The 27406-nt window shown below is 45.1% G+C and overlaps 1 protein-coding gene and 1 long non-coding RNA gene across 9 annotated transcripts in view; one reads left to right on the plus strand and one right to left on the minus strand.

Annotated features, from left to right (window-relative positions):
• Positions 1-27406, minus strand: part of LIMCH1 (LIM and calponin homology domains 1) — a 318197-nt gene that overhangs the window by 160988 nt on the left and 129803 nt on the right. For all 8 annotated transcript variants that reach the window (XM_075127957.1, XM_075127958.1, XM_075127959.1 and 5 more), the window contains exon 3: positions 1214-1283. In XM_075127957.1, coding sequence (XP_074984058.1) covers positions 1214-1283 — 70 coding nt within the window. The remainder of the gene's footprint in view (positions 1-1213; positions 1284-27406) is intronic.
• On the plus strand, positions 4036-25519 carry LOC142071780 (uncharacterized). Its single transcript, XR_012667974.1, has 3 exons — positions 4036-4128; positions 23490-23582; positions 25180-25519. It is a non-coding gene; the product is annotated as an uncharacterized LOC142071780 (long non-coding RNA).

Genomic DNA, 27406 nt, shown 5'->3' on the forward strand with positions numbered 1-27406 from the left:
AATTTTTTAATCAAAATGTTGTGCTGTCCCAAGTCAAATGCCTTACAAAGGTCTAAGTATATTACACCAACACTATTATCTTTATCAACCAAATTTGTAATCTCATTTTTAAAAAATGATATCAAGTTAGTTTGACAGGATCTGTTTTCCATAAACTAGTGTTGATTTGCAGTTATTACATTACCCTCCTTTAATTCTTTATTAAAGGAGTCCCATATTAGCCACTCCATTATTTTGCCTGGGCTCAATATCAGGTTGACAGACTTATAATCACCTGGGTCATTCCATTTACCCCTTTTTAAAAGGAACATAACATTAGATTTCTTCCAGTCTTCTGGAACTTCCATGGTGCTCCAAAACTTATTGAAAAATCAACATTAATGGTCCAGCAATCTCCTCAGTCAGCTCTTTTAAAATTCTTGGATGCAAGTTATCTGGACCTGCTGATTTAAAAATGTCTGACTTTAGTAGCTTCTGTTTAACATCCTCCAGAGATGCTAGTGGGATGGAAAGAATGTTACCATCTGATGGTATGATGAGACTATATGATCCTTTTTTCCCCACAAATGCAGAACAGAAATGTCTATTAAGCTCTTCTGCTTTTTTGCACCATTTCCATCTAGTAATGGACCAATCCCATTGCCAGAATTCTTTTTGTTCCTAATATATTGAACAAACTCCTCCTTATTATCATTAACTCTGTTGGTCATGTATTTCCCCTTGGGTTCCCTTATCAATTTTTGACAATTCCTAACTTCTGATCAACTTCCCCTTTCTTCCATTTGTTATAATTTTTTAAAGTTGCCTTCACTTCCCCACTAGACACCAGGTTGGTTTTTTAGCCAGAATTATATTACAAAGATAGTTATGCATTAAATAAGGCATCCAGAACAATCGTATTTTCATTCTTGAATGTTTAAACAGTCTTGGTGCATCAAAACTTTCTAAAACTGGCACCAGAACTCCAAAATATCTACTTCGGAATCACCACATTTAGCCCCTGCCTAGAAGAGAGATACTAATAGGATTTGAGTTCTCCTGCCACCATGGAAGTAGTTAAGATTGGAATTCCTGCACTGGGACTGTCTGGGTTTAACAGGATAAAAGAGTTTATACTACCTTAGAATATATTACAGGATTAAAAGAATCACTGTCATGAAATTGGGATGTCAAGAGGAATAGAGAAAGATTTATCTCAGTTTCAGATACTCACCAACCCTGCAATAGGGGTCGACAGTCTATTGATCTTTTTTACCAGTCCAGGCTTTATTGCATTCAGTAACCTGTCATGAGAAAGAAATATTTTAAAATTATTTATAAAATATGAATAAAAAGCCTTTTCCCCAACATGTAAGTAACTAAATTACATCCCTGAAAAGGAAGAAACACCTATAAAATCATTAACAGAGTATTAAATAAAATTTCCCAAATTTATAACTCTAGATTAGGTCAGTGTCTATAAGCCCTTGATAAGCTTTGATCCAAATCAGGTCACCACACTCCACATTTGGAGGACCAGACACAGCACAGTGGAGGACCGAGTAGAGGAGGAAAAGTCAAGGTGCTTATAAAGGAGTGGGATCGAGAGGACAAAATGGCAACTTCTCTACTGTCAGGGTAAGGAAAGGGAAAGAGCTGTGTGATTTGCTTCTGCCCCACCTTGCTTTGTCAGAACTTCGTGCACTGGACGGTGGTGAGATGCACACTGGGATAACTACCCATTGTGCACTGCACTGTGCATCAAAACAAGCCCTCCTGGGAAGTACACTCAGTGCCAATACAATGACCCAAGGATGCATGCCAACGCAAGTTATGTCATCAGAAGTTTGTAGTGTACACATGCCCTTAATATGCTTTCAGTTTAATCCTCTCATGTTTACATGTACAAACTAACATCTGCTCAATTTAAGGGAAAAAATCTGACAACAGGATCATCTCCAATACATACTAGACATGATAGAAAAGCACATGTATAGCTATTGAACATTTTCAAACAATTCATATTTTTCTTCCATCCACACAGAATTCCACAACTAACAGAACATCTGATTTTATTTAACAGTTTAAAAAAAACAAAAGAAAAAACGCCAGTACCTCTTCTTCCAAAATATACATTTATATTCACGTCACTGATTTCTCTTCCAGACCTGCACAGCAGCAAGCCCATACACCAATATTTTATGTTGCGGGAGCTGCAACGGTCAACATGCACATTTTTCCTCAAGGATTCTTCCTCTCAAAAGACTCTAGTTTAATAGCTCCTTCTATCTAGTCTACTAGTTTTGCAGGTTAGTAAATTAAATGTTGCCTCAGGGAAAAAGTGAGACACTCGCAACAGAGCAGCATTCATTTAATCCCCTCATGGTGCATAAATTATGGACGATAACCTATATTGCAGGTTCTCACCAGGAATAGAAAGCAAGTCATGGAGGTCTTAATGGATACCCCAAATGTCAGACTATTTTTAAAAGATCTTCAAAATAGTTTGAACTGGCATAACTGTAGATTAAGATTAAGGTTAGGGGGAAAATGGGAGGGAAGGGTTCCAGGACTAGAAAATGAACAATGGGGTTAGGACAGAACAGTTTATAACCTGGAAGAGGGGAGGCATGGAGAAATGGTGGTGAAGTAGTGTGAAGATGATCGCTCATATTTAGATAATTTCCCTTAGGGAAGCAAACAGTGTCTCCAGGACGACCGAGCTCTTACTTTCCCAGCTCTCATTTATTCAGAAGCATGCCAAAGGGAACTTTCCTCTAAAGCAGACTGGCTGATTTTAAATGGACTCTCTAAAGAATTAGGCTGGCTGCCAAAATACCAAGTACCTGAAACTTATTCAGCCATCAGTCAGGCTGCAAGTCGCCATTTATGAAGTAAACCATCGGGAGATTTTTCAGTCTAATCCAATTACTATTTGTTCATATTTCTCTCCCCAGTTACTATATACAGTTACTCCTCTCCCCCGTCCAACCCCCACCCTGCATGCACGCACACACGCACCCACAGGATATATTTTTTTAAGTAAATTCTACACAGGCTCAAATGAAGCATCCCTCTTTATATGTAGTGTCATTAACTCTACCTGGTGACTCATTCAACTATACAGAGCATTCCTCAGAAATTAATGGACTTCAATAGAAATGTTCAATAGAAACGTTCAATAGAAACAGGCTGCATTGGTCTAAAAACTGGGGGGAAAAAAAACAAAGAAAGTTGACATTTCATGTATTCAGAATATAGGCAGCTTCATTCAGTCCATACAATGCTGGAAATAAAGTGCAAAACTAAACATCTAATTATGGTTTTAAAAGTGTAATTAGTCCAAGTGAAAGTAGTCAAGACATTTGCAAATAATTAGAGATTCTTCATCTTTTTCTTGTTCCATAAAAGTAGCCCCCAGCTTCCTGTAAAATAGTACTGTGAAATGTGTCATGCGCTTTATGTTGGAAAACGACTAGAAATTTGCCCAATATTTTAATTTGCCGCATAACAGTGTTATAAAGTTATCCAGTTGTACAATGTAGAACATAGAAGCAACAAATTCCTTCCCAATACACACATGGGCAATCAATTTACTCCCAAAAACACAAGCTTTAACTACTGACTTTGTTGTCTGATCTTGAACAGAAACAAGTGTCATTACTGTTCATAAATTTATCCACCCCTTTTTAAAATTCAATCACAGTACAATTTGTCTCGTTGGCTTCCTGTGGCAGTGAATTCCAGACTGACTATATGCTGTAAATAGTGATATTCTACTCATTTGTTCTACATTTAACTGTCAAGGTTGGATGAACATTAATGGGACCTCGTGACAGGGTGCATCACCTTGGCACTGGTGCGGCAGGGGTTAAGCCTTCTCTCTGGGCTGAGGAGGCCACCCCCCCTCAGCTCTGCTGGGCATGCTCCAGCTTGAGAAGGATACAAAAGACAGCAGAGCAGCTCAGTCTGGGCTGACTGCCAGGGAAGAAGGAGGTGGCTCCTCAAGGAGGATCACCTGCAGTCCAGGACGCGGAGGCCAGCCAGCCAGCCAGCCAGCCAGAGACAGGCCCCAACACACAGGCTCAGTTCGCCACAGAGAGGGGCGAGACTGTGAAGACCCAGAGATGGCAAACTACAGAGAATCGGGTAGGAAGCAACTCAGAGAAACTTTGTGGGGAAGCGGTTGTAGAACCATAGACAGGTTCAGCATGTTTCGGTAGGCTCCCTGCCGAGCGGCTAGTGGGCAACCCTGCCACCGACAGGGCCCTAGTTTGGGACCCGGTGGAGAGGGCAGGCCCAGATCCCCCTATCCTGGACACCGCCCACCCCGTGGTGGTGGCCTAGCTCACCAGCACTATTAACTCTGGCTGCTAGGCTGCACCATTCTGATAGCAAGGGCCATATTGCTGACTCTGGCCACTAGGCCACATCGCCCTGGTAGCAAGGGCTGTATTGCTGACTCTGGCTGCTAGGCTGCACTACCCTGGTAGCAAGGGCCAGACTACTAACTCTGGCTGCTAGATCACAGTGCCGGTAGCAAGAGCCAGGCTACTGACTAAGGTCCCAGGGCCATGCAGCCTCAAGACTGGGTGCAGCTCTACAGACTCAACAGCAGGGCTGTAATGCACCTCTCCCCTGCCCCCAAAGGGTGACGGGGTGTATCAGCACCACAACAGACCTCTCTAGCCACCAAAACTCATCTGCCCCAAGTGCTCTTGACGATTTCTCAAACACATGCTGAGATGAAACTACACCTATTTATATTAGGATTGCCACCCGTCCGGTTTTCACCCAGACAGTTTGGGTTTCAGCTTGTGTGTCTGGGTGCCATTTGACAAGCCCTGATGTCCGGTTTTTTGATCCGTGGAAACCGCTCGCTGCTCATTTGAATTTAACCCACCGAGACACCATTACCCAGCAAATGCTCACCACCCTCTTGAAGATGGGGACAGAGCCCAGCCAATCACAGCCCGGCACCAAGCCCGCCCAGCCAATCACAGCCTGCAGCTGCCCTACCCACTCCTGACTGCCAAAATGGGAAAAATTCGGAAAGTTTCTCAGTCTGGAGTTTGGTGGAGCATGGGAACCAGGTAGGTATGCAACAATTTGGGGGGTGCTCCCCTCTTCTCTCTCAGGTGGGTGTGCTCCAGAAGGGGGAGCATCTGTTTCTCTTCCTTCAAAACTCCCACTGTGTGGGTACAAGTAGGTGGGACCTTCTTCTTTCAGGTACTAGTGCAAATAAGGGGAGTCTCTCCCCCAATCTCAGTACCTGTGTAAATGTAGGGGGAATCCTCCCTTTTATCATAGCTGTATGTGCAAAAGAGGGAGCTCCCTTCCCCTGCTCCCCAGAATGGGTGTGCTAATGAAGCAAACCTGTGTGGGGGGTGTGTGTGTGTGTAAAAATGGAGAATTTCAAATGAGTGTCTATAAATGAAAATCCCATGCGTGGGCAATTGTGCTTATTAACCCTAGGATGTGTGGGCAAATGTACCTCAGAGGTAGCAACCCTATAGGAAAACAGAGAGGGGAGAGGAGCGAGTGACAGAGGCGGGGCCTTGGGGGAAGAGGTGGAGCAGGAGTGGGGCCTTTGGGGGAAAAGGTGGGGCAGGGGATGGGGCAACCCTAATTTATATGTGCAACAGCATGTATTCATGAAAGGGCGAGATTCTGATTCCTTGACTCACAGTGAGTAGCATCATATATCAGGAGTAGTCTCATTTAAGTTCGAGCCCCTAGTAGTATGTAAATAAAGAGCCAGAGCATTTAAGGAGTACTCCACCCCTACAAGGCCAGAGCAGACTGGCATCAGCTGCTCCTTTTTGGCTCTCCAACTCTCCTTGTTCCTGGCCCCTTCACCCACACTCTTTCAACTCCCCACTGTCCCTTTACCTGGGTTGCCTGCCAAACGATTACCACGACCCATCCCCTAACCTAGTCAGTCACCCCTAAACCATACTGAAGAAGAAAGTTCCAATAAGGCCCCACTGCTTCCTCCCAACCTCTGGGCCACTCCCGCCAAAAACAGTAGGAAAATAACTTGCTTTGTTTGCTTTCATGGTATGTTTAAAATAAAGACATCTGTGGCCAAAAAATGCATTTATTTTAAGGGTGCAGGGGAGAAAATGTGGTTTGTAAAAATACAAGAAAGTAAGTGAAAAGAAGTCTCTGACCCTTGGAGTCCCCATCAATATTTGAATCAATAAGAAATAGTTTGGATATCATTCTGCCCAGCAAATTGATTAAAGGTTAAAGCAGACTAATTGCGGTTAGAAATGTACATTCTTCTATGCTGCTGGAAAGAAAGAACCTTTTTATACCACTAATAATTACCATGAACCACAGACTGTAATTCCATTTTATAGCAAAAACCACACATAGCACTTTTTTTTGTTTTTGTTTTTTCTCCCCTCCCCTCCTTTTGGTTGACCGGTTTTGTGGGGGAGGTGGAGTTAATTTTTCATATTTAAGTCCCCTTCTATTTGTCTAAGTTCTTACATTGCACCGATTGCTGAACTATTACAGTGCCTAAAACATTTTACACCAGATTAAAAAATAAATTCACATTCTTTTGAAATCATTCATTATTTGCATTAGTCGGTAAAATTTAGAAGTTTAAGGAACACTGCTTAGATATTTTTAGTGCACCAAATGAAATCTCTAAAACTAAATTTATGGTTTATGATTCCATTAGAAGCTCTGGAAAATACTCTGAAGAAACAAGCAATGTGCTGACAGTAGGACAGAATAGATCAGGGGTTCTCAAACTCCATTGCACCACGACCCTAGGGCCGTCCTTAGGCATAGGCAGCTGCATAGGGCACCTGAAAATTTGGGGCACCACTGGGCCTTAAAGGGCTTGTCTACACTTACATTTTATAGCTCTCTAACTTGCTGGCTCAGGAGTGTGAAAAATCACCCCCCTGTGCACAGCAAGTCTGAGTGCTTTAAAGCGCTAGTGTGGACAGGTTCAGAGTGCTGGGAGCCGCGCTCCCAGCACTCCGAGCTAATCTCCTCGTGGAGGTGGATTACCAGGAGCGCTGAGAGCTCGCACGCAACCACACTCACACTTCAAAGCGCTCCCGCGGCAGTGCTTTGAAGTTTCTAGTGTAGCCATGCCCTTAGTGTCCATCCTCCCAGGTCTTCCTATCCCTATTCTGACCCTTCCTGCAGGCTCCTACCATAGCTGGCTGCTGCAGCTTGGTGAGTCTTCCTCCAGAGGGGATCTACAAATAGAAAAGGAGTACTTGTGGCACCTTAGAGAGTAAAGAATTTGAGCATAAGCTTTTGTGAGCTACAGCTCACTTCATCGGACATAGTAACTTAAAAGTGAAAGCCTCTAGCCTGCCAGACCTATTAGCACAACACTGAAACTGTTAAAGAGCCATTCAAGTGGTAATAAGAAAAGGAGTATTTGTGGCACCTTAGAGACTAACAGATTTATTTGAGCATAAGCATTCGTGAGCTACAGCTCACTTCATCGGATGCATTCAGTGGAAAATACAGTGGGGAGATTTATATACAAAGAGAACATGAAACAATGGGTGTTACCATACACACTGTAACTAGAGTGATCACTTAAGGTGAGCTATTACCAGCAGGAGAGCGGGGGGGGGAGAACCTTTTGTAGTGATAATCAAGGTGGGCCATTTCCAGCAGTTGACAAGAACGTCTGAGGAACAGTGGGGGGGGGGAGGGAGGGAAATAGTTTTACTTTGTGTAATGACCCATCCACTCCCAGTCTCTATTCAAGCCTAAGTTAATTGAATCCAGTTTGCAAATGAATTCCAATTCAGCAGTCTCTCGTTGGAGTTTGGTTTTGAAGGTTTTTTTTGTTGAAGAATTGCAACTTTTAGGTCTATAACAGAGTGACCAAAGAGATTGAAGTATTCTCCGACTGGTTTTTGAAGGTTATAATTCTTGACGTCTGATTTGTGTCCATTTATTCTTTTACGTAGAGACTGTCCAGTTTGACCAATGTACATGGCAGAGGGGCATTGCTGGCACATGATGGCATATAACACATTGGTAGCTGTGCAGGTGAACGAGCCTCTGATAGTGTGGCTGATGTGATTAGGCCCTATGATGGTGTCCCCTGAATAAATATGTGGACACAGTTGGCAACGGGCTTTGTTGCAAGGATAGGTTCCTGGGTTAGTGGTTCTGTTGTGTGGTTGCTGGTGAGTATTTGCTTCAGGTTGGGGGGCTGTCTGTAGGCAAGGACTGGCCTGTCTCCCAAGATCTGTGAGTGATGGGTCATCCTTCAGGATAGGTTGTAGATCCTTGATGATGCGTTGGAGGGGTTTTAGTTGGGGGCTGAAGGTGATGGCTCGTGGCATTCTGTTATTTTCTTTCTTGGGCCTGTCCTGTGGTAGGCGCCTTCTGTGTACTCTTCTGGCTCTGTCAATCTGTTTCTTCACTTCAGCAGGTGGGTATTATAGTTGTAAGAATGCTTGATAGAGATCTTGTAGGTGTCTGTCTCTGTCTGAGGGGTTGGAGCAAATGTGGTTGTATAGTAGAGCTTGGCTGTAGACAATGGATTGTGTGGTGTGGTCTGGATGAAAGCTGGAGGCATATAGGTAGGAATAGCGGTCAGTAGGTTTCTGGTTTAGCGTGGTGTTTATGTGACAACCACTTATTAGCACCATAGTGTCCAAGAAGTGGATCTCTTGTGTGGACTTGTCCAGGCTGAGGTTGATGGTGGGATGGAAATTGTGGAAATCATGGTGGAATTCCTCAAGGGCTTCTTTTACATGGGTCCAGATGATGATGACTTCATCAATGTATCGCAAGTAGAGTAGGGGCATTAGGGGACGAGAGCTGAGGAAGCGTTGTTCTAAGTCAGCCATAAAAACATTGGCATACTGTGGAGCCATGTGGGTACCCATAGCAGTGCCGCTGATTTGAAGGTATACGTTGTCCCCAAATGTGAAATAGTTATGGGTGAGGACAAAGTCACAAAGTTCAGCCACCAGGTTTGCCGTGACATTATTGGGGATACTGTTCCTGACGGCTTGTAGTCCATCTTTGTGTGGAATGTTGGTGTAGAGGGCTTCTCCATCCATAGTGGCCAGAACGGTGTTTTCAGGAAGATCACCGATGGATTGTAGTTTCCTCAGGAAGTCAGTGGTGTCTCGAAGATAGCTGGGAGTGCTGGTAGCGTAGGGCCTGAGGAGGGAGTCTACATAGCCAGACAATCCTGCTGTCAGGATGCCAATGCCTGAGATGATGGGGCGCCCAGGATTTCCAGGTTTATGGATCTTGGGTAGCAGACAGAATACCCCAGGTTGGGGTTCCAGGGGTGTGTCTGTGCGGATTTGTTCTTGTGCTTTTTCAGGGAGTATCTTGAGCAAATGGTGTAGTTTCTTTTGGTAACCCTCAGTGGTAATGAAGCCATTTAACAGGCATTTGCCAACCCCTAGGTATATACTGTCAGTTTCTGAATTTACTGACAAAAAGTTGTACATTATTGTAATATTTACTCAGAACATGTTAGTCTACAGGACCTTAGTTTAAAATTTGCTTTAAAAATATTTCATTAGTGAGTTGGTGAAAATTATAAAATCACAACTCTAAAAAATCCTTGCATAGATTTTTAGATGCACAATCATATTTAGCCTAAAATGCTTGGATCTTCAGATATAGTTTTTTAAATAAATCCTTCAAAAGACCACCCTTATCTAAAATACACATTTTAATTTTAATTACTATAGTAAAAAAAAAAAAAAAAACTTGCTTCCAAAGTAGTCTTGTCCTTTCTGTCCATCCCTTTCTCCCCTCACCTCCTCCCCCGTTGAAGAGAGCCCTTAAAGGGACAACACCCCTTTCCTTCCAGATAGCTGGACAAAGAGTTTCCCTTTCTTTACTTCTATCTGATGAACTAGTTTTAAGAGAAGCCTCCAGCAAAATTAGTACCTAGTAAGATATAAAATCTCTGTTATGCCTAAAATCTTTAAAAAATATGTTTTCAAAGTTGGTGAAATTTCATAAACATGTCTATTGTTAGGGAGATCACACAAAGTAAATTAGTGTTCCCTTTTTCTAAAAGCAATGAACATTGTTATGAACACACTAAACCTCTGACTCATTAATTTAAAATAATGTCTTTGTTTCAGTGAGTTAAATATGTAGTAATCTGGAATGATTACTTTATGAAGGCTTAAGAGTACATTTAACGTACAAAATCAGCTTAGAAATACTGATTAATATAAAACAGAAGAGCTGCATCATGTATTCCATAATATTTAATGTTGTATTCAGCAGGACAGCTGACTTGCTCTTACTACAAAGTTTTTGCAAGTAAATCTCTCAAACTTCAGGCATATCAAAAACCTGTGACTGGCATTTTATTCCCAAATTTAGTGCTTTTAATTAGGTACCTTCTGCATGTCCAGTCTTCACCCATCTGACATGCAGTGGAAAACATGCTCCATTTTCTTTAGAAAGAAATTGCAGAAGAGTTTTTTTGTTTTTTGTTTTCAAATGTCATTTGCTTCATTTAGGTTCAGGGATTTGGCTGGAAGGGGGTGAGGAGGGTGGGGGAGGGAAGAGAGGAGGGAGACAGTGGGGAGAGGGCAAGGCCTGGGCAGAGTGGGGCAGGGCCGGGGCAGAGCAGGAGTGGAGTATGCATGGGGCCACAGGCAGAAGAGGTGGGTGGGGGAGCTAGCCTCCCCAAGTGGCAGCTTCACCCACCGCCCATGACTGCACATAAGAGCAGGTCAGCTCCTACACACCCAGTGTGTGCTGCAATCTCCTTAGGCAGGGGCTGTATTCACAGAGCCGAATGTGTCAGTGCCGTGCATTCTCCATGAGGGAGAGAGTGCGGGGGAGTCTGCAAGGAACTGTGACTCGCCAGCACCGTGAGGTGGGCCAGGCGGCTCGGTATCCTTTGCAGCCTCGTCTTTCCCCAGCCCAGGCTGCCATCGGGCACTGTGTAGGGCCCCATAAATCCTAAGGATGGCCCTGTCCAACTCCCTTCTGACAACAAAAGTTACTACAGGACTCCAGGAGGGGGGGGACCAAAGCCTGAGCCTGCCCAAGCCCCGCCACCCTGGGGGGCGCGGCGGGAGGAGGGCAAAGCCAAAGCCCCACTGCCCCAGGCCAGAGGGGGCCAAAGCCCAAGGGCTTCAGCCCCAGGCAACCCTATCCCTGCTACCCAGGGCTGAAGCCCTCAGGCTTGGGCCCCAGCAAGTCAAAGTCAGCGCTGGCAATCCCATTAAAATGGGGTCATGACCCACAGTTTGAGACTCGCTGGACTAGATCAATATACACATTGTCTGTGGTATTTCCAACCATGGTTGGAAACAAACTGTAAAATACTATTCACAACTCTCCAACAGGTTACAGCAGGTATTTCTAGCCCTGATTGTTCAGATGATTTTGGAGTGATCATGGGGGTGGGATTTATAGTAGGCTTTTAAACTTTAGTAAGCTTCAGTTGTCTGTCCTGCTATTAGTAACCCCAGCAAAAACAGGTTAAATGAATAAAATTTGTGAGCAGATCAAAAAAAGGACAAAAAATCCAATACCTCTCATATTTTAATTCAGAGTATCATGCTACACATATGGTAAATGTATACACTGCATGTACATTAACGATGAAACTGTTTTTAAAATATACAACAATTTGAGTGCCCCCATAATTGAACATATTTGATGTTAATTAGAAAGTTACGCATTAATGAGCTCTGGGCCCAAGTAGACACAGGAGCTGGAGAATATTTATTTTGTTTTAAGACACATAGGAAGACTTAATATGATCAACAACTCTGAGGAAAGGTGACCAAAAGGAGAGAGAATTTAATGTCTGAAAAATTACAACCAGGTTCTGTAAACAAAATGCTAAAATAGGCGAGATAAAATGGGTCTAGACACAACAGATCAAAGAAAAAGCAAATTCTTTCAGAACCTGATGGTAAAAATTGAGGTTACTTATCTGTAACTGGAAGTTCTTAGAGATGTTTGGTCCCGACCTGTATTCCACACATGGGTATGCATACTCACCATGTTGCTGTGTCCAGAGATTTTTAGTAATCCATGTCCATTGGCCTGCAGCTGTGCAGTTGTTCCTGTCATGATTTGAACCAAGGCCATGAGGTGCAGTACAGACCAGCATGATATTGTGGTTATTGACAGGGGGATGAAAAACACCAATTATTGCTGAATGAATCCATAAGGAACTAAGAGAGAGACCTGATGTCTTAAGGATTAGTAGATATTCTAGAATAACAGAGATACAAGTGGACTCTGGAGATAACTGGAGGATTATTCCCAAGAGGGGAGATGCTTCCACTTAGCTGAATAGCATCTCCTGGTAGATTCCTACTTTGGTTGAAAATGTATTGAACCGCCCTGGAACAAACATTCTACATCTGATAGCCATGCAAATACCAGGCCTTGAGAGCAGAGGTCTCAGGTTGAGGTGCCTGAAGGTGCCATTGTGTTGCATTAGCAAGTCCAGAAGTGAGATGTTGGCGGGAAAACAGACTGAAAGTCTCAATTTATCAGTGAACCAGAACTCTCATTCTGTTGGGCGCAAATAAGGAGGACTTGAGCCCTGCCGTGACTGATTTTTTTTTAACAGGACATGTGGTATTGATGGGATGGAGGGAAGGCATGCCTGAGGTGGTCCCGCTGCGGGAGTAGAGGGCCATCTCCCTTTGAGCTATCTCCCTTTGGGATAGTGAAGGGGAAGTTCTAGGTTTGCCTGTGAGGTAAAGAGATCCCAAGACAGCACTGTCCGCTGGATGAATATCTTATTCAGGACTGAATCATGAATCTCCCATTCATGATCTGCAGAAAAATGTCTGAGACTGTCTACTAAGGAGTTCTGCACACTTGGGAAGTATGCTACTGAGAGGGTTACCTGATGTCTGATATACCAATTTTGAAAGTTGGTTGTCTGCACACTGAGGGAGGGATTTTGTCCCCCTCCCCTTCCCCGCCTGTTTTTATAGCAGAAAGTCATATTGTCCAACATTTTCTGGATATGCTGGGATCGGATGAGTGGGAGGAAAGTGTTGCAGCCCAACAGACCGCTCCTAGTGCATGCTGGACCTCTGAGGGGTCCAGGTGCCTTGCGCAGTATGATTGGCCATATGGGCTCACCACCTAAGAGGGAGGGATCAGTAATGATAGTTGCCTTGGGTGTAAGTGTGAAGAAAGGACACTCCACTCAAACTTTCTCCGGCTTTGTCCACCAGACGACAGAGGCCAGAATCTTGGTTGGAATTGTTACATTGGCATTGATGTTGACTTTTTTCTGTTGAGTACATGGATTGATGCCCGGTTTGCAGACAACAGATATGGAGCCTGGCAAATGGCACCACTTGTGTGCATGAGGCCAAGGAGGGAAAGGCAGGTTCTGACTGAAGTCTGAGGTCTAAGGGGAACCTTGGACTCATCTACAGCAAGATGAGAATCTAAGCCCTGGTCTACACTAGGACTTTAGGTCGAATTTAGCAGCGTTAAATCGATTTAAACCTGCACCCGTCCACACAATGAAGCCCTTTATTTCGACTTAAAGGGCTCTTAAAATCGATTTCCTTACTCCACCCCTGACAAGTGGATTAGCGCTTAAATCGACGTTGCCGGCTCGAATTTGGGGTACTGTGGACACAATTCGATGGTATTGGCCTTCGGGAGCTATCCCAGAGTGCTCCATTCTGACCGCTCTGGACAGCGCTCTCAACTCAGATGCACTGGCCAGGTAGACAGGAAAAGAACCGCGAACTTTTGAATCTCATTTCCTGTTTGGCCAGCGTGGCAAGCTGCAGGTGACCATGCAGAGCTCATCAGCACAGGTGACCATGATGGAGTCCCAGAATCGCAAAAGAGCTCCAGCATGGACTGAACGGGAGGTACGGGATCTGATCGCTGTTTGGGGAGAGGAATCCGTGCTATCAGAACTCCGTTCCAGTTTTCGAAATGCCAAAACCTTTGTGAAAATCTCCCAGGGCATGAAGGACAGAGGCCATAACAGGGACCCGAAGCAGTGCCGCGTGAAACTGAAGGAGCTGAGGCAAGCCTACCAGAAAACCAGAGAGGCGAACAGCCGCTCTGGGTCAGAGCCCAAAACATGCCGCTTCTATGATGAGCTGCATGCCATTTTAGGGGGTTCAGCCACCACTACCCCAGCCGTGTTGTTTGACTCCTTCAATGGAGATGGAGGCAATACGGAAGTAGGTTTTGGGGATGAAGAAGATGATGATGAGGAGGAGGTTGTAGATAGCTCACAGCAAGCAAGTGGAGAAACCGGTTTTCCCGACAGCCAGGAACTGTTTCTCACCCTAGACCTGGAGCCAGTACCCCCCGAACCCACCCAAGGCTGCCTCCTGGACCCAGCAGGCGGAGAAGGGACCTCTGGTGAGTGTACCTTTTAAAATGCTATACATGGTTTAAAAGCAAGCATGTGAAAGGATTACTTTGCCCTGGCATTTGCGGTTCTCCTAGATGTAGTCCTAAAGCCTTTGCAAAAGGTTTCTGGGGAGGGCAGCCTTATTTCGTCCTTCATGGTAGGACACTTTACCACTCCAGGCCAGTAACACGTACTCGGGAATCACTGTAGAACAAAGCATTGCAGTGTATGTTTGCTGGCATTCAACCAAAATCCGTTCTTTATCTCTCTGTGTTATCCTCAGGAGAGTGAGATATAATTCATGGTCACCTGGTTGAAATAGAGTGCTTTTCTTCAGGGGACACTCAGAGGAGCCCATTCCTGCTGGGCTGTTTGCCTGTGGCTAAACAGAAATGTTCCCCGCTGTTAGCCACAGGGAGGGGAGAATGTTGAGGGGGCAGTCACGCGGTGGGAGGAGGCAAAATGCGACCTTGTAACGAAAGCACATGTGCTATGTATGTAATGTTAACAGCAAGGTTTACCCTGAAAGACTGTAGCGACTGTTTTATAAAATGTGTCTTTTTAAATACCGCTGTCCCTTTTTTTTTCTCCACCAGCTGCATGTGTTTCAATGATCACAGGATCTTCTCCTTCCCAGAGGCTAGTGAAGCTTAGAAAGAAAAAAAAACGCACTCGCGATGAAATGTTCTCCGAGCTCATGCTGTCCTCCCACACTGACAGAGCACAGACGAATGCGTGGAGGCAAATAATGTCAGAGTGCAGGAAAGCACAAAATGACCGGGAGGAGAGGTGGCGGGCTGAAGAGAGTAAGTGGCGGGCTGAAGAGAGTAAGTGGCGGGCTGAAGACAGGGCTGAAGCTCAAAGGTGGCGGCAGCGTGATGAGAGGAGGCAGGATTCAATGCTGAGGCTGCTGCAGGACCAAACCAGTATGCTCCAGTGTATGGTTGAGCTGCAGCAAAGGCAGCTGGAGCACAGACTGCCACTGCTGCCCCTCTGTAACCAACCGCCCTCCTCCCCAAGTTCCATAGCCTCCACACCCAGACGCCCAAGAACGCGGTGGGGGGGCCTCCGGCCAACCAGCCACTCCACCACAGAGGTTTGCCCAAAAAAAAGAAGGCTGTCATTCAATAAATTTTAAAGTTGTAAACTTTTAAAGTGCTGTGCTTAAAGTGCTGTGTGGCATTTTCCTTCCCTCCTCCACCACCCCTCCTGGGCTACCTTGGTAGTCATCCCCCTATTTGTGTGATGAATGAATAACGAATGCATGACTGTGAAGCAGCAATGACTTTATTGCCTCTGCAAGCAGTGATTAAAGGGAGGAGGGGAGGGTGGTTAGCTTACAGGGAAGTAGAGTGAACCAAGGGGCGGGGGGTTTCATCAAGGAGAAACAAACAGAACTTTCACACCGTAGCCTGGCCAGTCATGAAACTGGTTTTCAAAGCTTCTCTGATGCGTACCGTGCCCTCCTGTGCTCTTCTAACCGCCCTGGTGTCTGGCTGCGCGTAACCAGCAGCCAGGCGATTTGCCTCAACCTCCCACCCCGCCATAAACGTCTCCCCCTTACTCTCACAGATATTGTGGAGCACACAGCAAGCAATAATAACAGTGGGAATATTGGTTTCGCTGAGGTCTAAGCGAGTCAGTAAACTGCGCCAGCGCGCCTTTAAACGTCCAAATGCACATTCTACCACCATTCTGCACTTGCTCAGCCTGTAGTTGAACAGCTCCTGACTACTGTCCAGGCTGCCTGTGTACGGCTTCATGAGCCATGGCATTCAGGCGTAGGCTGGGTCCCCAAGGATAACTATAGGTATTTCAACATCCCCAACAGTTATTTTCTGGTCTGGGAATAAATTCCCTTCCTGCAGCTTTTGAAACAAACCAGAGTTCCTGAAGATGCGAGCATCATGCACCTTTTCCGGCCACCCCACGTTGATGTTGGTGAAACGTCCCTTGTGATCCACCAGAGCTTGCAGCACTATCGAAAAGTACCCCTTGCGGTTTATGTACTCGGCGGCTTGGTGCTCCGGTGCCAAGATAGGGATATGGGTTCCGTCTATAGCCCCACCACAGTTAGGGAATCCCATTGCAGCAAAGCCATCCACTATGACCTGCACATTTCCCAGGGTCACTACCCTTGATATCAGCAGATCTTTGATTGCGTGGGCTACTTGCATCACAGCAGCCCCCACAGTAGATTTGCCCACTCCAAATTGATTCCCAACTGACCGGTAGCTGTCTGGCGTTGCAAGCTTCCACAGGGCTATCGCCACTCGCTTCTCAACTGTGAGGGCTGCTCTCATCTTGGTATTCATGCGCTTCAGGGCAGGGGAAAGCAAGTCACAAAGTTCCATGAAAGTGCCCTTACGCATGCGAAAGTTTCGTAGCCACTGGGAATCGTCCCAGACCTGCAACACTATGCGGTCCCACCAGTCTGTGCTTGTTTCCCGAGCCCAGAATCGGCGTTCCACAGCATGAACCTGCCCCATTAGCACCATGATGCATGCATTGTCAGGGCCCATGCTTTCAGAGAAATCTGTGTCCATGTCCTGATCACTCACGGGACCGCGCTGACGTCGCCTCCTCGCCCGGTATCGCGTTGCCATGTTCTGGTGCTGCATATACTGCTGGATAATGTGTGTGGTGGTTAATGTGCTCCTAATTGCCAAAGTGAGCTGAGCGGCCTCCATGCTTGCCTTGGTATGGCGTCCGCACAGAAAAAAGGCGCGGAACGATTGTCTGCCGTTGCTCTGACGGAGGGAGGGGCGACTGACGACACGGCTTACAGGGTTGGCTTCAGGGAGCTAAAATCAACAAAGGGGGTGCCTGTACATCAAGGAGTATTTCAGGCAGGACTGCACGGAGGGTTCCAATAAGAAATGGTGCACCTAAGTTATCGTTGTTATTGGAACAAGGAGGTTAGCCTGGCCTCTGATTGATACATGGCTAGATTTACCTCGCTGCACCTTCTCTGTGAGTGACTGCAGTGTGATCTAGACAGGGGAGGAGGCAAATGAGTACAAAACAAATCTGGTCTATTTCTTGTTCTGACCCACTCCATCTATCTTTTACATCTTTGGCTGGCAGCAGACGGTGCAGAAGGACTGCATGCCATCCACATCTCATGGCTGCTCGGCAGAAGATGGTACAGTACGACTGCTAGCCATCTTCATCTCTTGCCTGCCTGGCAGAAGATGGTACAATACGACTGCTAGCAATCCTCATCTCTTGCCTGCCTGGCAGAAGATGGTACAGTACGACTGCTAGCAGTCCGTATCGCCTGCCTGCTCACCATAAGACGGTTCAATAGAACTGACTGCAGGACTAAAGAGAATGACCTGGTCAAGTCACTCCAAATGTAGTCCCTGCGCCCATGTCTGCCCAGGCGCTCCCAGCCGACGTGGCCAGGAGCACCTCGGACACGACGAGGACGACTACCAGTCGTATTGCACCGTCTGCTGCCAGAAGGCAATGGGTTGCTGCTACTGTGCAGCAAAGCCGTACCGCGTCTGCCAGCACCCAGGAGACATAGGGTGACGGTTACCTGAGCTGGCTCCATGCTTGCCGTGGTATGGCGTCTGCACAGGTAACTCAGGAAAAAAGGCGCGAAATGATTGTCTGCCCTTGCTTTCACGGAGGGAGGGAGGGAACGGGGGCCTGACGACACGTACCCAGAAGCACCCGCGACAATGTTTTAGCCCCATCAGAGTGCTCCATTGTGACTGCTCTGGACAGCACTCTCAGATGCCCGATTGTTTGCCATTGCTCTGACGCTGGGAGGGGTGCTTACAGGGTTGGCTTCAGGGAGCTAAAATCAACAAAGGGGGTGGCTTTACATCAAGGAGTATTTCAGGCAGGACTTCACGGAGGGTTCCAATAAGAAATGGTGCACCTAAGTTATTGTCCTTATTGGAACAAGAAGGTTAGCCTGGCCTCTGATTGATACATGGCTAGATTTACCTCGCTGCACCTTCTCTGTGAGTGACTGCAGTGTGATCTAGAAGAATGAGTCCCCTAGACAGGGGAGGGGGGGAAGCAAATGAGTACAAAACAAATCTGGTCTATTTCTTGTTTTGATCCACTCCATCTATCTTTTACATCTTTGGCTGGCAGCAGACGGTGCAGAAGGACTGCATGCCATCCACATCTCATGGCTGCTCGGCAGAAGATGGTACAGTACGAGTGCTAGCAGTCCGTATCACCTGCCCGCTCACCATAAGACGGTTCAATAGGACTGACTGCAGGACTAAAGAGAATGACCTGCTCAAGTCACTCCAAATTTAGTCCCTGCGCCCATGTCTGCCCAGGCGCTCCTGATCGACCTCACGGAGGCGACCAGGAGCACCTCAGACATGACGATGACGGCTACCAGTCGTACTGTACCGTCTGCTGCCACAAGGCAAGGGGTTGCTGCTACTGTGTAGCAATGCCGTACCGCGTCTGCCAGCACCCAGGAGACATAGGGTGACGGTTACCTGAGCGGGCTCCATGCTTGCCGTGGTACGGCGTCTGCACAGGTAACTCAGGAAAAAAGGCGCGAAATGATTGTCTGCCCTTGCTTTCACGGGGGGGGGGGGAGAGAACGGGGGGCTGACGATATGTACCCAGAACCACCCGCGACAATGTTTTAGCCCCATCAGGCATTGGGATCTCAACCCAGAATTCCAATGGGCAGTGGAGACTGCGGGAACTGTGGGATAGCTACCCACAGTGCAACGCTCCGGAAGTCGACGCTTGCCACGGTACTGTGGAAGCGCTCCGCCGAGTTAATGCACTTAATGCACTTAGAGCATTTTCTGTGGGGACACACACACTCGAATATATAAAACCGATTTCTAAAAAACCGACTTCTATAAATTCGACCTAATTTCGTAGTGTAGACATACCCTAAGGGTGACTCTCGATAGGCAGACTGACTCTTGCTGTAGATGAATCCAAGGTTGCTCCTATGAAGAGTGTGGATATTGTGGGGGGTCAAAGTGGTTGACACAGATTCCCAGAGAGGGTAGTACATGGAGCAGGAATTGGATTGCCAGCTGGACTTCCTTTTATGATCTGCCCATCAGAAATCAGTCATTGAGGTGTGGAAAGACAGTAAACCTCTTTCTTCTCATCCAGGCTGCTACCCAGCTGAAAAGACTTGTGTAAAGACCCTGTGTGTTGTAGCTAGCCCAAATGGAAGGACTCTGAATTGGTAACAGTCTTGACCAAGGAGAAACCGTCTGTGGGATGGGTGAATGTTTATGTGAAAAGTATATATATTTCCTGTTAAGAGCGGCAAACAATGTGCCCTCTTCCAGAGAGAATTCTTGATGCCAATGTGACCATGTGAAATTTTAATTTATGAATTCATATATTTAGTCAGTGAAGGTCAGGAATTGGTTTCCATCCCCATTCTTTATGAGGACTAAACAGAATGGGGAGTAGAATCCTTTCCCTTGATGTTGCAGAGGAACTCTATGGCTTTCTGGTTGTGAAGGGAGTCCATTTCTTGATGCAGAATTCATTCAGGAGATTGGCCCCTGAAAAGGAATCGGAAAAGGCATTTGTGGGAAGGGGTTGACAAACTCAAATAGTCATAGTGAGCAATTGCCAGTACCCATTTCTGTGTTGTTAAAGCCCTCCAGTTGTGGGCAATGTGGGTAAGGCAGCCTCCAAAACATTGAGGGGCAGGATTATGGGACATCAATAAAGGAGTGCAAGTCTCCATGGTCCCATCAAAAGAAGTTCTTTGGCTATGGGTTAGTGAGGTGTGGCAGCAGATATCAGATACCCTCTGTCTTTTGCATGGTGGCTCCTGGGAACATGGATAGTAAAATCATTGAGGAGGTGGTCTTGCTCTGTACCCCTGCTTGTGATGCTTTTTAGGGGGAGGGTATAGATACTTAGAGCGAAGCATTGTCCTCTCCTTGAGAAAGTAGAGAGATTCATCTGACTTTTCACTGAACAGCTTAACTGTGCTGGTCTTGAGTAGTACCACGCACCTCTCTAGGGAAATCTGAGGTTTGAAACCAGGAATCTCTCCTCATGACAATGACTGTAACCATCCCTCTGGATGCAATGTCCACCGCATCTATTGCAGCCTGGATAGAGGTTTTGGCTACTCATTTGCTTTCATCAATTAAGGATAGAAACTGTACTCTGCCTTCCTGAGGGAGCCTGTGCTCAAAATCCAACAACTTTGCGTAAGTAGAGAAGTCATATTTATGTAGAAGGGCCTGATAAATTTCAAATTCTAAATTGGAGCGTGGTGAAGGAGAAGAACATTTTCCCTTAGGAGGTCAAATTATTTGGCACAGTTGTCCCAGGGTGTAGTTCTGGGGAAGTTGCAGCCTGGATCTTTTGGTGGCTGGTTGTACCAGTAGTATTTAAAACTAAAAGAATAAAACTATTTATAATATATTTGAAGACTGAAACAGTCAAAGGAAGACACTACGAACACAGAAGATTCTGACTCAGGCCATGCGGTGGTACAAAGGAACTAGAGAGGCACCAGTCTGCACCACCCCTTACACCCTCAGTTCAGAGCACAAGGAAAACAGCTGCACATGTGGGGATCAACCGTCTGCATACTAAAAACCTTGACTCAGGCACATGCATACCCATGTGTGGAATTCGCAGGAGGACCATCACGCAAAGGAGAATGCAGGGCTCTGAACACTGAACTGACCGAATCTCACATGGGTTCATGGTCCTAGCCAGGATTCTTGTGGGCTAACTGCTAGTGGGTAGAACATCTACAAATACATACATACACGGATGCAGTTCATACATCCCTAGAATCCCTCTGCCCTTTATTCTCTATTTACCAGTACCTTTGCTATCTTCCGTGTGACTTGTGCTCCCATCACTATGCCTCACTTGCTCGCTCATGTGGCTGGACAACCACCCTGGGTTCTTTAATAGCTGTCAGATAAACGAAGTGCCATAAGACTTAGCACAGAAGCTAGGGAAACCTTAACTCAGCAAAGAAGCCAACTGCAGCAGGAGTGGAAAGGTCTTGTACTCCTCCTGTTCTATGGAAGTATCAGGTCACTTTGTTACTTTCCTGAAGGCCTTGATGGCTTTGGGAAGGGTCAGTAGCTCCACCAGGTAGTCCCGGGAAGCTAAAAGATGCAGGATCAAGATCCCTAAAAGCAAAAAAGGGGCTGGTATCTAACCTACGAGACCCATCAGATTTGTTTAGGTCTAGTTACGAATCTGGAAAACTTCTGCCAGGAAGAGAGGGCATTTAAGATAACAGCTAACAAGTGATCTGGTGGAAAACACTGGGAAGATTGTATATGCAATTCTAGTCAAAGTGTTAGCTAAGCCTCATTCTCCTCAGAATGGCTGCCAATCCCACCCTCCAAAAACACATTGCTTCTAGGAGAAAGTGAGCCGGAAAGGGGTTTATGGAAAATAAACCTCAGGAAAAGGTTGGAATAAGGTCTGATTCACAAATGAGTCCAAGCTGAAATGTACGTATCCAACAGAATGGTTTGTTTAAACAAAAACAATGGATAGACAATATTTCTGCATCTAGGAAGGGACTGATGAAGCCAACTAGAGGGAACAGAGCATTTAACGTTCAAGAGCACAAGAAAATCCTAAATCATCATGAAATATTTTCAAGTAGGTGATACTTTATTATTCTTTAATTATTACAATTAGTTTTATTGAATTATTTTCTAACTATGAAGCATCTATTCTGTTATCTGGGCACCCTGGCCAAAGTTATTAGTATATGTTCGGTCAATTAGTGGATATTTTGGGTGTCAGTTAGGATAGCAATCCTCAAACACCAGTAAACTGGTTAAAAAAAACACGTTTAAAACGTGAGGCAGGTCAGCAATCATAGACCGGGATGTGAACATGAAGAATGTTTAGATAAGGACAATAAGATGATGAGATTTCTTCAAGTCTGGAAAAATTAGGGGAAGTTCTAAAGTATATTTGAGAAAACATTCCACAATGATTCCTAATGAACTTTTCAGTATTATTATTAGTTATTTCTGTATGGTCATAGATGGTTTATATCATATACCCACGATGTATGAGATGCTTTTCAGACATTCAAGAACGACTGGATTTAATCAGTAATCACTACCCTGAGGAGCTCATAATCCATGGGTCACCAGGAGTTAGGATAAAGGGATGTGACAGAAGTTTTAAACCACCCACTCTCCCATCAAAAAAGCTATTAAACCAACTGATTGCATACCATGTTATTTTACTGTAAAAGTATATTAAGGTCTTTTATGAACATTTGTATTATACGGACCTTAACAATCATGAGATATGTATACACGTTATGGTTCTGAATGTATTTGTGTGTGTGTATATACAGAAAATTGCAAGTGTAACTGTGGTATAACTTCACCGCCCTGTTGTGAGGTGATACTGAAGCAATCAGGCAGGGAGGAGCTCTCTCCCCAACCACAGACTGGGTTCAAGCACCTAGCCACTGTCCAGCCCAGGAAATAACGAGGCACCAGCAAAGCAAATGGGAACAGCTTGAAACTGAAAAGAAAATCCCAGTCTTTGAAAACTAAGGGTATGTCTATACTGCAATTAGACACCCGAGGCTGGCCCATGCCAGAGGGGCTCAGGCTGTGGGGCTGTTTCACTGCAGTGTAAATGTTCAGACTCAGTCTGCATCCTGACCTCTGGGACCCTCCCATCTCGCAGGATACTAGAACCTGGGCTCAAGTCCAAGCTTAAACATTTACACCACAATGAAACAGCCCCGCAGCCCAAGCCCCACAAACCTGAATCAGCTGGCATGCGCCAGCCATGGGTTTTTAATTGCTATGGAGACATACCCTAAGAAAGGAGGGAGTTTTCCCCTTTTTGAATATTTATAGCCACTGGGGGTGAAAAACACCCTGCAAGATCTTTTAAAATGGAAGGGTGACCTGAAAATCATCCAGAATTTGGGGGACAGCGTGGAGGTGGGAGGCTGTCCATGAATGCTGTCCTATAGCTAGGGGGTATACTGGGAAACTGTTTTATGGCAATAGGTAATTCTTATTAGAAAAAGGGATTTTAATAAAGTTGAAGCCTCAGGTTGCATCATTTTCTGTGTAACTTGTATACATTTACTTTCCCCTTACTACTTGATCTTTGAATTGGGGGGTTTTCTATTAAATTTTGTTTTTTTTATCTCAAGCAGGTCTCTGGTGTATGAGCTGTATGGTGTCTGTGCGCATGCACCAAAGTGAGAAGTGAGCTGATTACAAGGCGGGCCTGTTTCATGCCTTTGAGGGTAATGAATCAGAGGAGTTACAAGGGTCTGGTAATTAAGAGCTTGGGGAGTATGCATTTGGGGAGACTTGAGTGTGGAAGGGTTGTTGGTATCACCCTGCAAAGAATAACTAGACTCGTCAGGGTCAGACCTTATGCTTGTGGGCAAGCTACTGGCATTAGGGATCTGAACCACAGCTGCACAACACAAAGGCCCCAAAGTTACAGGGCAGGTGATGACAGAGCCCCTTACTGGTCTGAGTGGACCTCAAAATTTCACAGGGGAGACAACAGCATTTTGTTTAAAAAAAATCCAAGACAGCTAGATACAGTGAAGCTATATCTACACTTGGAGGTGGAGGCGAGATTCCCAGCTATGTAGATACATTCACGCTAGCTCACATTGAGCTAGCACACTACGAATAGTAGGGCAGCCACAGTAGCACAGCAGTTACAAGTGGTGGCATGGGCTAGTGGCCCCAAGCACGTACCCACGGGGTCCAGGTGGGTTTGTACTAGAGGCTAGCATGTGCTGCTGATCCCCGCTGCCCATGTCACTGCAGCTTCCCTCACTATTTTTAGTGAGCTAGCTCAATGACAGCAAGTACAATTAAGTCTACTAAGGCTGGGAATCACACCCTGTGCTCCAAGTGTAGACATAGCCTAAGGGCATACTTGTGGTCACTTTAATCTAGCTAGCACAGGTAACAATTGTTATGTAGATATGGCAGCAAGATCTTCAATATGGACTAGCAACCAGAGCACAAGCCCACCAAGGAGCCTAGGTACGTACTCTGGTCGCTAGCCCATTCCTCTGTCTATACTACTATGGTTACCCTTGCTAAGTATATTAATGCTAGCAGGGGTAGGCATACCCCTGTTAGCATTAATACCTTCACACAGTGTAAACATATCCTAAGTAGAATGGCAGAAGTGAATCTTGCCCTGCAGATCGGAGCATGAATAGCAGTGTGCATCGAAGTGCTGCACCGTAACTCCCCTGAGTGGATGCTGCAAGTGCAAACCAAAAGGTTCCTAGTTTTCATTAACATAGTCTTCTAACCGGGACTACACTAATGCAAACTAAGAATCTTTTGGTTTGTGCCTGCAGCATCCACATGGAGAGTTACAATACAGCACTTTGGTGCACATGGCTATTCACATCCTTGTAGTCTGAATTGCAGGAGACAGACAGATAAGGCCTTAGAGGACTTAAATATAGACAAGCCAGGTCCTTTCAAAGGAGCGCAGGGAGGCTGTACCATGTGTGTTGGGGGGGGGGGGGGGGAGAGAAGGGCTGATGTTGCACTCCATAAGCTTTATGAAAAATATGCTTATGAATGTGAATCTGGTAATAGGAATATGCTTTTTGCAAAAGGTCTCTTGTATCATTACAAAGCTTATCTGAATGTGTTCATCCTATTTGTTTGCAAGTATTTCTATATCTGAAGTTAGAAGAAGATATAAATTTATATTGCCAATGTAAAACATTAAGTGAAGGCCATTAAGGGTGCTCTAGAAACAATCAGTTGTAAATGGCCTTAGTTACTTTAAAACCTTCCTGTAACATGGCCACATGATACTGGAATCCATCTTAAATCTGGTACTTTTCCATTTAGGAGGAGGGATGGGGACCCAGAGAGATAAAAAGATTCCTGCCTTGTGCTAAAGCTATAAAAGGGGGTGGAGCAGGACAAAGGCGGCTGCCAGTCATGAGAAGACCCCTGCTTACCCCCTGAGATGCCTGCTGGAACTAACAAGGACTGTACCAGGGGAAAGGATTGGGCCCAGACTAGGAAGCAGTCTAGTCTGTGAAAGAAGCTTATTGGAACATCTCTGAGGGTGAGATATTATCTGTAATCAGTTTCTTAATGTATTAGGCTTATACTTCTGTGTTTTTGCTTTATTTTGTTTGGTGACTTACTTTGTTCTGCCTGTTATTACTTGAAACCATGTAAATCCTACTTTTTATACTTAATAAAATCACTTTTGTTTATTAATAAACCCAGAGAAAGTTTAATCCCTGGGGGAGCAAACAGCTGTGCATCTCTCTATCAGTGTTATAGAGGGTGGACAATTTATGAATTTACCCTGTATACGCTTTATACAGAGTAAAACACATTTATTTGGGGTTTAGATCCCATTGGGAACTGGGTGTTTGGGTGCTGAAGACTGGTAACCTGCTGAGCTGTTTTCAGTTAAGTCTGCAGCGTTGGGGGTGTGGACCAAACCCTGGGTCTGTGTTGCAGCAGGCTAGTATGTCTGGCTCAACAAGGCAGGGTTCTGGAATCCCAAGCTGGCAGGGAAAACAGGCTCAGAGGTAGCTTCAGCACACCAGGTGACAGTCCCAAGGGGGTCTTTGTGACTAAACCCATCAGAGTGGGGTTCATTAGAGAAGGCACAGAAGCAACTGGCCATATGGACAACCTGTGCAAAGGCTAACACTATATACTGAAGCAATGTACAAATTTAAGGACATCACAGAACCGTTCATGTCTTGTTTTACAGTGGTTAATTAACAATGCTTACTGCTATGCAAAGCATGAATCAAAAAATATTTCCATAACATACTCCTTATATCTTTCATTGGATCACTTTGCTTTGCACATAAACAAATTAGCTTGAATGGATCAGTATGACAGAGCAAGCTGCGGCAGTCATCAAAATGTACTGAAAAGACCAAAGTGCCATATAGTCTGCTCTACATGACATTACACCCACATTTTAGGGCAGAGTATTCTGGTTGTAATAAAGCACACCCTTCAATTGCTGTATTTCCACCACATACACACCCCATTATGCAACTGAGCTTTTATAGTTTATTTTACTTATGACTCCCCCACCCAAGTTGCACTATTTAAAAAGGGTCTCATTGTGGCAAGGTAATAAAACTTGAAAAGACTAAACTGTGGCTTGATACAAAATTGTTTCAAATGTCCTCACTTGAACTTAAATCTTAATGCTTAATGAGCCTCAGGGGCTCTCTCCAGGTTGGAGACCCGCCAAATCCATGAAGCTGGTAATGTTTTAACTTTAGAATACGCAGCATAAAACCCACACACTTGAAGGCATGGGGTCACATTCAGACCTATGATATGAAGTCAAAATACCTGTTCTTGGCTTCTATAAAAAAGTGACCCTACAATAATAAATTCAAACTTAAGCACAAGGGCTTGAACACTTGCTAACTTCTTCAGCTAGGTATTTGGCAATACAAGATTCTCCACTACTGCATAATATTCAGTCAAATCTAGATAGTCAGTCGTACACAATTTGCAGATCAGTAAAATAAATACCTGAGAAATCTGACAGAAAACAGACCAGACTTTGAATAGTGATTTTTCCCATCACGCCCCCATGAATGGCCCAGTGATTTTACCACGCTGGAATTAAATTGCAGATACAAGATTTTGACATCCAACCATTTAAAATACCATGTATATAATGAAAGTAACTCTGAAACCCAGCGCCACACAATTCTACCACTGACTCTGAAGCCTAATTTTATCATGCCAGAGTGTTGGATTTGCATTTATCTGGCATGTACCCAACCTGTTCTGAAAACCTTGCTCATGCCAGTCCAATGCTTGGTGACGTGTGCTGTAATCATGATGCAAATCCAAAGCAACTCTGCTTTCTGAGAATAAGCAGCTCATCACCAATGGCATGAACAGCATGTGCCAAGTCAATTTCTTATTTAGATAAGATTAGTCCCATAACCTAGGAAACGGTTTCATTAATTCTTGATCATAATCATTCTCATATTACTATTCAAATTTATAGCCACACCAGTTTTCTTTCAGAGTACAATTAATTTCTGTTAAACATGTTTTTATAGAAAACCAA

Source organism: Caretta caretta, chromosome 4, assembly GCF_965140235.1.
Source record: "Caretta caretta isolate rCarCar2 chromosome 4, rCarCar1.hap1, whole genome shotgun sequence".
Classification (NCBI taxonomy): domain Eukaryota; kingdom Metazoa; phylum Chordata; order Testudines; family Cheloniidae; genus Caretta; species Caretta caretta.